This window comes from Myotis nattereri, assembly GCF_964212035.1.
Source record: "Myotis nattereri genome assembly, chromosome: 5".
NCBI lineage: Eukaryota > Metazoa > Chordata > Mammalia > Chiroptera > Vespertilionidae > Myotis > Myotis nattereri.
Genome location: NC_138080.1, coordinates 34,187,678 through 34,200,024, shown reverse-complemented (window position 1 = coordinate 34,200,024; position 12,347 = coordinate 34,187,678). Strand labels below are relative to the sequence as shown.

The 12,347-nt window shown below is 47.3% G+C and overlaps 1 protein-coding gene across 1 annotated transcript in view; it reads left to right on the top strand.

The window, feature by feature from the left end:
* Window positions 1-5,168, top strand: part of SCARA5 (scavenger receptor class A member 5) — a 107,607-nt gene extending 102,439 nt beyond the window's left edge. The window contains exon 9 of the mRNA XM_081091631.1: window positions 3,037-5,168. Coding sequence (XP_080947757.1) covers window positions 3,037-3,173 — 137 coding nt within the window. The 3' untranslated portion in view covers window positions 3,174-5,168. The remainder of the gene's footprint in view (window positions 1-3,036) is intronic.
* The last annotated feature ends 7,179 nt before the right edge of the window (window positions 5,169-12,347 follow it).

The window sequence follows — 12,347 nt, the reverse complement described above, 5'->3', positions numbered from 1 at the left end:
ATTTCTACCTTTTTCTGTTCAATAACATAGTCCAAATACCCAGAATAGTGCTGAGCATGGAGTAGGCCCTTACATATTTATTGAATGAATCAATCAATCAAATAAAGTCTCACTGACTCATTCCAACAATATCCGCTTCAAACAGCCCCAAGTGCTCTGTCAGGGGACCTGGCCTCTAGCCCCAATTTTGCCTCCCCGAGATAAAATGTCAGCCCGGTGCTCCATTTTCCTGATCTGTGCCGGGGAGCAGCGACCCTAGTCTGCTCACCTGATAGGGAGCTCCAAGACAGGCCCATGGGAGTGCAGACCTGGGGTAGGGCAGGGCCTCTCAGGCCTGAATTCCTGCACCTGCCCTGGAGCTCTTGTTCAGGGGCAGGCTCTGACTCAGTGGGGGGCCCACAACTCTGCCTTTCGAACAAGCTCCCAGGTGATGCTCTGCTCCTGGTCCTTGGGCCACGCTTGGGGTAATCCAAGGCCGGTTCTGAAGCTAAAGTGATGTTTGGTCCCTGGAGGGGGAGAGTTCTCGCTTCTCCAACATGGCGAGGAGAGATGGTTTGCGGGCTCGCGGGCCCCTCACCTCTGGCTGTGCCTGCACTATTCAGTGCAGCTGACTGAGCGACCCTGCTCTCGTCTTATTAGCTCGTCCCTGGCGAACATTAGCCGGGACTCCCTGGCTAAACACCAACCAGAGTTTGGAGCTTCGTGATCCTCCATCCGTATTTGGGCTGCTAACCTGGGGTCTGTTCAGGATTCGTCAGTCCCCTCGATTTCCTTCTTTATTTGTTTTGGGTGTGACTAATCCCACACTGCTCTTGGGCCTGCAGCCTTTTCCTGGGTAAATTGTAAACTGATACGTTGCCCAAGAGACATTTAATCAGCGAGTTATTGCTCGGCCTCAAATGGTTTATTGTGTAAGAGGCACAGGGGATCCGGCCGGGGAAGAGGTTCTGGCGAAGAAACAGCATCCAAGGACAGCGGAAGGAGGCCTCTCCTCCCACCTCCCCCTCCCCCTCCCCCCCATTCCCACTCCCAGTTCACTGCTCAGCAGTCCCATGACAACAGATGTGCCGATTTCTGCACAACAGAAATATTAGTCCATGCCATTGATTTACGGTTTCTCCCATGCAGTTTGAGAGTGAGCGACAGTTTTAAGCTTTTAGCAGTCAGTGCTGACAACCCCTCTAAAAGGAGAGGCTCTGTGGCTGCTGAGAGATGGGACAGGGAGGAGGCAGGGCTAGCATCAGAATGTAGGGACGATTTATGATCTCATTTGCTCAGGTTGACATAGTCAGTAATGTTGAAGCCCATTTTATGATCTTTAACCCTATGCTTTTGGTTGCCAGCACATAGACCTAGCAAGTTAAAGTGCTGGAGTGACCAACCATCCCAGTTTACCTAGAACTTACCCAGTTTTAGCATCAAAAGTCTCACATCCCCGTTTTCACATGGAAATGGTCCCCCAGATGGGACCAAGATTTGAATCCAGGACTATCCTACGTATTGCACAGCCCTCCTTTTGCTGTACCAGTGCTCTTCACACTGTAATGCATAACCACTTGGTTAAAAGGTAAAGTCTAGCCCTAACCAGTTTGGCTCAGTGGATAAAGCGTCGGCCTGCGGACTGAAGGGTCCCAGGTTCGATTCCAGTGAAGGGCACGTACCTTGGTTGCAGGCACATCCCCAGTGGCGGGTGTGCAGGAGGCAGCTGGTCGATGTTTCTCTCACCGATGTTTCTAACTCTCTATCCCTCTCCCTTCCTCTCTGTAAAAAATCAATAAAACATATATATTTTTAAAAAGGTAGAGTCTAGTTCAGCAGGTCCAGGGCAGGACCCAAGGTTTTGCATTTCTAACAAGCTCTGGGTGATGCTGATGATGCTGTGGGCCAGGACCACACTTTGAGTAGCAGAGCTCTGAGCATTGCTTCCATGGCAGCCGTGAAGCTCAGCCCCCAAATGGGTTCCCACCATGTGGGGCCCAGTAAGGCCATCAGCCCAGAGAGCCCCCCTGAACCGTGGGTGATGGTTCTGCCAGTTCATCAGTGGGGATTCCAGGGACTTCTGGTGTAGCTCACCGCCCCCTCCACTGGCTCCTCTGACCTCAGACAAGCCCTCTCCCTCCCCTGTGGGAGCCTCACCCAGCTGCCCTAGTCCCCCGACATTTATTGAGGGGCCTCAATGCCAAGTTTAGGTTTCTCAGGTGCAGTCCTGGGCAAGCCCTCTGACGACTGCCTGCATGGGTGCCTTCAGACCTGCAGGCCTGTCCCCTTGAGATCTGGGTGAGCAGAGCTGACTGCAGGCAAAACTCAAATTGCTTGTCTTAGGGACCTTGAATTTTGGGGACTGATCCGACTACTATGGTTAGGGATGCTTCTGCCTGCCACCAAATATATGTCTAGTTATAATGTGAAATTCTGGGGTCCTCTGCCATTCCAGCACCATGGTTTGGGACTCCTAGAATAGGAACCATCTAGGTGAAACTTCAAAAGACTAGGGATAATATTGGCACTTTGGTAATGGCCATTGGGTCTGTCCAATCCAGGATCTGTCTGACATTGTCCCGCTGATCTGGCCCTGCCCGAGTATTCATCAACAAGACTGCAACATGTCGAACATCAGAAGTTACTCAGGTCTCATATAAAGTGTGGGCTTGTAAGTGGCTTGAGTTCAGACTCTGCCACTTACAGGCTGAGCAACCTTGCACTAATTGCTTTCTGAGCCTCAGTTTCCTACCTAGGAAATGGGTTTATTGTTAACCTGTCTCACCGCACCATGGTGAGGATGGAGGAAGATCATAGGAAATACTCAGTAAAGACGACCCTCCCCACTATCAATTACAGTTATTCTCCCCTCGAGAAACTGAGCCCAGAAAATAAGTATGTGGTCTTGATGCAGTGGAGACGGCAGGTGGGAGCCGCTAGAGTTGCCAGCACAGCCCAGGACAGCCTGGTCAAGGACAGACACAGCAGCGCTCTCGTTTCTCTCTGTGCTGCGCTCCTGCATACCTGCTGAGAAACCATGTTGAATTGTCTCCACAGGCACGGGGAGGATTTGGATGGATGATGTCGCCTGCAAGGGCACAGAAGACACCATCTTCCGCTGCACCTTCTCCAAGTGGGGGGTGACCAATTGCGGACATGCTGAGGATGCCGGGGTGACATGCATCAGACACTGAAAGTGGACACAGCCAAGGTCTGGGCCCTACTGCCCAGCCCCCTTCCTGCATTCCTAGGGTGGGGGCATCGCTTGGGGCACCTCTGACCACACCTCTGCCCTGTCTAGGCCAGCATCCTCCTCCCCCTCATCCCTATCCCAGGACCTCAGTGGCCTGTCATCATTCTCCTCTTGGACATCCGCTCCAAACTGTAACTCTGGGATCTACAGCCTGCATCTTCCTTCCACCAGAGTTCCTGAATGTGGAGTCCCGGTCAACTGGATCGCCATTTTGCCCAGCCTTCTAAGCACCATGCCTCAGGCCTCCATATCCATGTTCCCTTTGGTCTGTTAGTTATAGATGGACGCTGAGACTGTGCTGGAGACAAATGCTGCCGTGGAGATGGGAGGGAGATATAACAGATCATTCACTCTGCAGATAATTCCCAAACCTCAGCTCAGCCAAGAGTTTTGACATCTTCCCAACAAGAGACAATACTGAGTGATCCATCTTCCCCTCTTTACGCTGCCTCGGCCTCCTCTTGTTAGTTTGGGGCAGTGACCGCTGTAGGAATGAGAGGGAAATCAAGTCACCTACAGGAATTGATTTGGATTTGAAAAAGGAGAGTGAAACTCACATTTATTGAGTCATCACCACGTGTGCTGCATAGTGTCTTGGGTACTAAATGTATCCACTTGGCAGCATTTCGATAAGGCATGTTAGCTCAGGTAAGTAAGATCTTACCTGCATTCACCTGGCCTAGAAGTCCTAAAATGGAGAATGACGGAGACCACTGTTCCCACAGGAACCTTAGAGTGTCTTTGCTAGGCTTGAGCAAGAAGCTCAGGTGCAAGACCTGTGTGCCTAGAAGGTTACTTATTCCCAAACCTATGGAGGATGAGTGCAAGGGAAGACTTGACTGGCTTCCAGGCCAACCATCCACAGAGAAGGAAGGGTGATGCGGAGGGTGACATGGGGGCTGTCGGGGTTAAACAGAAACCAACACTCAGTCACCTGGCAGTCAGGGTTCAAGCCAAGTTGCCTACATCTCAGAGCTGTTTGGAAGTGACGACATTGAGCCTTCCAGGCCTCTTGGGGTGTGATCCTGTGGTCCGGAGACCATGTGTCCTGATGGGTAGGAGTAGAAGGAAATGAGGATGCCTTATAACCTCCAGGGGAAGAAAGGGCCCTGGGCTTCTGCAAATCCTCCATCGGCACCCTCTCCTGGTGATAGGGGCATCATATTCTGCTTTTGACACAAGAGGGAGATCAAAGTGGGCCCCCTGTGTGTTCCAGGACCAGCGAGGGAGCACAGATACACCCCATGTGGGGGAGTCCCAGACTCACAGTCAGGCCTGGGACACACAGCCACCTGTCGTATCAGGCGAGCATCAGCCTGCCTGGGGGAAGGGACGCTCCTTTGTGGGCCCAGCAAAGCTCCTAGCTGACAACTAAACCAATATGTGCTATTGGTTGTTATTTGCTTACAATATGCTTGTTATTCATTAATGCCCTAATGATCAGAGACTCTCTTTCTGACCAATTGCTATGTTTACATAACTCGCATGTATTCATGCATTTTTTCCAGAGCCAATCTATGTATGCATATATACACATGGCACTGTTTACATCATAGCCCAGCACATTGCAAAGTTTGTATTAAAAAGAAAAAAAAATACTAAAGATGGAAAGATGTCACATTGAATGAAATAGATTCCCGAGTTGGTTCTGGCAAAGGAGCCGGTTACCCCACCGATGAAGACCCGATGATTTTCTTACTTGGTCTTTTCATTTGGGAAAACACAAGTCTTGTCTTACATCAAATGAAAATGATGGTGATAGGTGTTGAACCCTAAAAACACACACAAAAGTCTACTAGTTTACATACCTACTTAAGACGACATGGAAATCCCCAATGGGCCTATGTTTCAGGGACTGAAGGAAATTAGGCCTGGCCTACAATACATCCGACCTTTTGTAAGAAAGAATTGCAATAAAGTTAAGAACATGTCACTGACCAGCTTTGCATCACCTTTTTTCTCATGGAAACCCAGTGAGATGGTGGGAGCATTTCTCAGTGGGGACTGTGGTCGAATGGGCATCTGATGAGACGGTGCCTGATACTTCCTGAAGACAATAAACAACACAGACCCAGGACACGCCCCAAGCCTTGTTTGGTCACCTAGGAAAGGGTCCCACGCAACAGAATAGTAGTCAAGGCGCGGGTTATAAGAAAATCGCTTTTGTAGTCAGTAAAGGGCAAACACGTGTCTATTTCCTCACACCTCCAGAGGTTTTACTTAGAGATGTGCTTCCACCTGGAGTTCTATTTCCGCGTGAGAAGATCGTCCAGATTTAGGCGCCAGGTCTGTGAAGTCGCTGAGCCCCATCAGCCAATGAGCGGCAGGACCTCCCAGGCTCGGGACCTGAGCAAGTGCATGGAGATGGCCCAGCCACTGTGTAGTCCTGGCCACGTGCTCAGAGCTGGCACCTCTGCGCATGTCTCTCTAATGGCCCCAGGCTTGCTGTGGGCCATGATACTTGGTAACGGAATTGAACAGAGGAAACTTGATTTCTGGAAACCCACAGAGGAGACATCCTGGTTTTCTCCTTTAAAAAGCCAGGCGATGCCCACCCCGAATCACTGTGTATCCTGTTCTGTAAACAGGCCCCCATGGAGAAGGGCAGCAGCCTCTCTTGTCCTGCCCTTTCTAACATCTACAAAGTGCTACTGATGCCCTCAGCTCAAATGCCTGTGAGGAACAACCTTTAGGGCCTGTGCTGTAGTTAAACCACCCACTCTAGTGGGCATGGTACATGGAAAGGTGTTGCAGCCGTGGGCAAACTACGGCCCGCAGGCCAGATCCGGCCCGTTTGAAATGAATAAAACTAAAAAAAAAAAAAAGACCATACCCTTTTATGTAATGATGTTTACTTTGAATTTATATTAGTTCACACAAACACTCCATCCATGCTTTTGTTCCGGCCCTCCGGTCCAGTTTAAGAACCCATTGTGGCCCTCGAGTCAAAAAGTTTGCCCACCCCTGAACTAAGGGGTGCCGATGGTGGAGAAAGCTCTAACACAGGGGTGGGCAAACTTTTTGACTCGAGGGCCACAATGGGTTCTTAAACTGGACCGGAGGGCCGGAACAAAAGCATGGATGGAGTGTTTGTGTGAACTAATATAAATTCAAAGTAAACATCATTACATAAAAGGGTATGGTCTTTTTTTTTTTTTAGTTTTATTCATTTCAAACGGGCCGGATCCGGCCCGCGGGCCATAGTTTGCCCACGGCAGCGTGACCGAGAAGATCACACGGTAAATGGGGAAATTAGGACTTGAAATAAAAAAAATCTTAAACACTGTGCTCTATGTAGCACAAGCAGTGGTAATATCAGAAATCTCAAAGGCTAACTCTGAGGAAGGTGGAGATGGAGGTTATAGATCAATTGTGGCAGAATACAAAGTATTTGAGCCCTAGCTGGTTTGGTTCCGTGGAGAGAGTGTTGGCCTGCAGCCTGAAGGGTCCTGGTTCGATTCCCAGTCAGGGCACATGCCTAGGTTGTAGGCTCGGTCCCCAGTGTGGGCGTGCAGGAGGCAGCCGATCACTGATTCTCTGTCATCGTTGATGTTTCTATCTCTCTCTTCCCCTCTGAAATCAATAAAAATATATTTTTAAAAAATAAACAGCTCTGCATTCAGTTACCTACATTCAAATGACTCAAGGCACCAGCTACAGAATGAACCCATAGGGAGCTCTTACACGAGGGCCAACCCACACAGAACAATCACAGGCGCCGCTGATCCACAAATGACTGGCTACAGAGGCTGGAGACGCTCCTTCCTGGTCAGTCCCGGAAGACTCCGCTTCTTTACAGCATTTAAAGGAGTCAGGCGCGGTCAGCTTACGGAACTCCTAGGGTCTGTTCATCCGATAAATCATAAAAGGAGTCCAGCCACGATCCGAAATACTTTGAGTTTTTTGTTTTCTTTTTAATCCTCACCCGAGGATATTTTCCCATTGGTTTTTAGAGAGAGTGGAAGAGAGAAGGAAAGACAGAGAAATATCAATGTGAGAGAAACACATCGATTGGTTGCCTCCTACACAAGCCCCACGCAGGACCCCGACTGGGGAGGAGCTGGCAACCGCGGTGTATGCTCTTGACCATAATCGAACCCGGGACCCATCGGTGGGTAAGCCGGCGCTCTACCCACTGAGCCACACTGGCTAGGACAGTTTGGTTTTTCTTTTCCCATACTCCTCAGCACTTTTGGTCTTTCTGAAATTAGTCCTAAGATCTTCTCTCTTAGCAAAAAATTTCACCGCAAATCATTTTGCGTATAATTTCTTCCCTCTCTAAAATCACTGGGCAATTTTATTTATTCTTGAATCACAAATTTGATTGAGGAGGACGGTGTTGGACATTCGGAGCTGTATAACTTCACGCAAAGAAGCCAGGCTCCACCACAACACATAGTAATCATAGCACATGGGGCAGCATTTCCTGAATCGAGAGAAAGAGCCATTTACTATTTATGCTGAACGTATTTATTACCTAAGTTATCTAGTTATTACCAAATATTTTATTTCTTCCATGTGTTTCTGAGACATAGTGATACTTGAACAAAGAAAATCAGAAAGTTAAGAAACATAAAGGACCGTGTTTTGAGATCCTTCTTGGGTGGGTTAGTGTCAGGCAGGAGAAGGCAAAAGGCAGGTGTGGCATCTCTGCATTCACACAGGGCGTGCTGTGCCAGAGGGAGTGGGTTCAGACTGGGATAAGGGGTTGAATGGCAAGGAAAGAGGTAATTTACTAGGAAAATCAAGACGGGAGTTGGGTTTGTTAGAAACCGACAAGACAAAATTTTTTTTGGACCTTTCTATAAGGATTCAGAGTTTTGAGTTGGGGACCAGAAACTTCAGATTCTATTATAGACACAAAATCAGAGGAAGGCGAGTAGAATCAGAGGTCTTATGAACAGTGTGCACCCTTTTCTCCTGTCAACTTCTTATCTACAATTGGGGGCAGTAGTAACTTCTGATGGCAAGATTGCACTAAGAAACAGGATGTTTGAGTAGGTCACGATGTGGGTGTTGCATATACCTCGCAGGGGTCCTCAAACTGCGGCCCGCCAAAAACATTTATCCGGCCCGCCGGTGTTTTTGCCGCCGCTGCCTGTTGCTTAGCAGCCTACTAGCTTTTTTTTTAAAACTATAGTCCGGCCCTCCAACGGTCTGAGGGACAGTGACCTGGCCCCCTGTTTAAAAAGTTTGAGGACCCCTGGGTCCTAGTGGATCCATCTCCTTGGACACTGTGCTTTCATTAGGGTCATCTCCCATGAGGTGGCCAAGGATACTGCCTGAGGGTGGGCCTTCGCTGGAATGACGCTGCCAATATAAAACCCAGAGCCATTACTTCCTACCCATTCTAATAAATGTCATCTGGTTCTTATTAAAACAGTTCAACAATGACATCTGCTGTTTTGCTAAAATGATTATCATAACGAGCAAGACTTGATGAAACACCAAGCTGAGTACTTACTTCTCTGCGTGTGTCATAACGCTCATTCAAGCTCTATCCTTTCAGGAGAGCTGGATTAGAAGATTCCGTGCTTCTTTTCAGATCCTGTACGTATGGCCCTGGGGCATCAGAACAATGTGGCATCGATACCTTTTGCTACTTTGCAAGTTGAACATTTGTGTCGATTATTATGTGACTGCCTCTCAGCCCCAAGCACGTCCTTATACACAGCTTGTGATACTCTGCAAATGGCACTTCTGCTTCGGGCTCCCTGATGGGCTCTACACGTAGGCAGCACTAGAGGGAGACCATGAGGCTGAGCACGTGGAAGGGCTTGATCTTAACTGTCTGCTCCTCTAGGCTGCTGCAGGGACAACGTTTGTCCCTCTGCGAGCTTTTCCTGTGTGCTTGAGGTTTCTGTAAGCATCACCCCAGCAAGACGCCTTCCTGGAGCATCTGAGGTGCCTTCCTGGAGCATCAGCTGGATCTAGTCTGCAGTTTTCCCAACACTATGGGACCAGCCTCATCATGTCCGCTCGGAGATACCGGCACCACCAGCCAGCACCTCCCAGCCCCAAGCTCTGCAGGGCCCCTCCTCTACATTTCTCCCTTAGTTTTCTTGGTTCTTTCAACTATAGGGGAATGTAGTTGCTTCTCTCTCTCTCTCTCTCTCTCTCTCTCTCTCTCTCTCTCTCTCTCTCTGTTTTTTATAAATTTTCAGAGAGAGACAAGAAGGGAGAGGGAGAGATAGAAACATTGATAAGAGAAAAACAACATCAATTGGCTGCCCCTGCACTCCCCTGCTGGGGATCGAGCCTACAACCTGGACATGTGCTCTGACTAGGAATGGAACTAGTGACCGCTTGGTGCATGTGTTGATGCGACACTCAACCACTGAGCCACACCGGCTGGGCTGTAGTTGCTTCTTATAGTTACTACACCCATGATCTCATAATTATCCCTTTGCTCTTTCAGTTAGCTAGCTAACAGATTTTTTTATATTAAATATTCTCTCAAATAAGTATTATGGTTTTGCCTTCTGGCTGAACCTTGACTGTTACAGCTTGTCAAGTTGCAGAGCCAGTGTGGCTCAGTAGTCGAGCGTTGACCTGTGAACCAGGAAGGTCACACACGGTTTGATTCCCAGTCAGGGCACATGCCTGGTTTTTGGGCTTGATCCCCAGTAGGGGGCATGCACGAGGCAGCCCAGCAATGATTCTCTCTTATCATTGATGTTTCTATCTCTCTCACCCTCTCCCTTCTGCTCTGAAATCAATTTTTTTTAAGTATTTAAAAAAAATTAAAAAGCTTGTCAAGTCATTGCTAGGGACTCTCTTGTACAAACATAGCCACCAAAGGTAACCATTTCTTCTAGACCAAGTTATATTTTTAAACATCTAAACAAATAAGCAAAAAAGTCAAGGTTTTAAAAAACATCAATAAGTAAAATTGGCTCTCCCCTCCTTTAGAGTCAAAGATAAGAAATGAAAATGTAGTAAGTGCTTACAACAGAGTCCTAAGCCTTAAGACAATTCTGTAGGTTAATTTTTCCATTTTATAGATAAGGAAAGTGACCCTCAGGAAGGATAGTAAGTAACCCAAAGTGGCACAACCAGTAAGTGGCCGAGTTGAGACAAGATCAGACCTAAACCTAAAGCTGTGCCATGCTGCCCCCACAAGCTAGGCTGGCATGAATCCATTCCTTCTCACAATAAAGAGAATGAATTCATTCAAACTGAACACATGTGGTACAGCTCTAGAACGTGGGAAAGTGGGTATTAAAAGTTAAGCAAGCAGCATTCTTTGCCTCCAGGAAGCTCTCAGTCTAGTGGGAAAGACAAGATCATGACAATGTGGTATTAATTAGTGCAAACCAGAGGAGTGGAATAAATTGCAATGGAATAAGGACTAACTTTACTGTGGTTGGTGTTATGGACACTGACCCTAAACAAACATCATTACCATTAGGTCTTCTTTAGCAGTCAGTAATTGACTCTGCTATGGAATATCAAGAATGTGGGTGTGGCTCAATGGTTGAGCACTGACCCATGCACCAGTAGGTAACAGTTCAATTCCTGGTCAGGGCACATGCCCAGGTTGTGGGCTCCATCCCCAGTAGGGGGCGTGCAGGAGGCAGCCAATCAATGATTCTCTTTCATCATTGATATTTCTATCTCTCCCTCTCCCTTCCTCTCTGAAATAAATAAAAAAATATTTTTTTAAAAAAAGAATGCGGGTCATAAAAGGAATGAAGGAAGGAAGGAAGGAAGGAAGGAAGGAAGGAAGGAAGGAAGGAAGGAAGGGAGGGAGGGAGGAAGGAAGGAAGGAAGGAAGGAAGGAAGGAAGGAAGGACAAAAGGGAAGGGAACTATACTTATTGAACATCTAGTATTTGCTAGGTGCTTCCCTTATTCTGCCTTACAAATCCTCACAGCATTCTATGAGGAGTAAATTATTAGCCCCATGTTACAGATGTAAAAACTGAAGCTCAGAGGTGTTAACGAACTTGCCTGGGGTCATGTAGCTGCCAAGGGGTAGAGTTGGGCTGAGCCATGGCCACAGGTGTGGAGATAAGGGGTCAGACCTGAGAGGTTTAGGAAGTGGTTACTTACCTGTGATGTTTCTGACTCTCCATAAGGTGCAAGGAGAGACGGAAAGTTTATTAAGATACCACCTTATGCCTCATACTGCTGATGCTTCTACAGCGTCTTTGTTACAATGAAAGCAGATAGGAACTCCTTAGGGTAAGAAAATTAGACCCATGCCCTCACTGACATTTATGTTACCGTGTTAGGAGTAGGGAGCGCTATCCTGCTCATCAATGCTTTCTAGCAAATCAAAACATATTTATCAACCTATGGGTCTGTCCACTATTACTCATAGCCTATCATGAACACACCCCCATTCCAAATACAGTCATGTGCCACATAACCAGGTTTAGGTCAACCATTGCTGCTTATTCGATGGTAGCCCCATAAGATTATAACGGGGCTCGAAAATTCCTGTCACCTATTGATGTCATAACGTCATAGTGCAACACATTACTCATGTGTTGTGGTGATACTGATATAAATAAGCCTACTGTGCTGCCAGTCATATAAAAGTATAGCACATATAATTATCTATAGTACATAATACTTGATAATGTTAATAAATGATTTTATTTCTGGTTTATGCATTAGTTCCACTATACTATGATTTTTATTTCAAAGTGCACTTTTTCTACTTATAAAGAAAGTTTGCTGTAAACAGCATGCCCATTACACCAGCAACAGCCTCAGACAGCTCATGTTTACCTCATCTCTTGATTGCATCATTTTCTCTTGTACTTGATATAATCTCATGTTGCTTTGTCCATCGTGGCCCCTATCCATATAAAATTCACTGCCAGCATTTCCTGGAAGAGGCCACCTTGAGTGATTGACCTGGAAACAAATTAAAATGATTAAGGGCTTATGAAGGTGGAAAATCAGTGATGGTTATTGCTCACCGGTCAGACCTGTCCCATTCCACCATCGCTGCGATCTTGAAGAACAAGAGCAAAGGATCAGCTTCATTGAAAAGCCAGACTAACGAAAATTTGAGAAGGGTGTATATCCGATGTGGAGAAACTTCTAATGACCTGGATTGAAGACCAGACACAGAAGTGTGTCCCTCTCAGCACCATGATGAT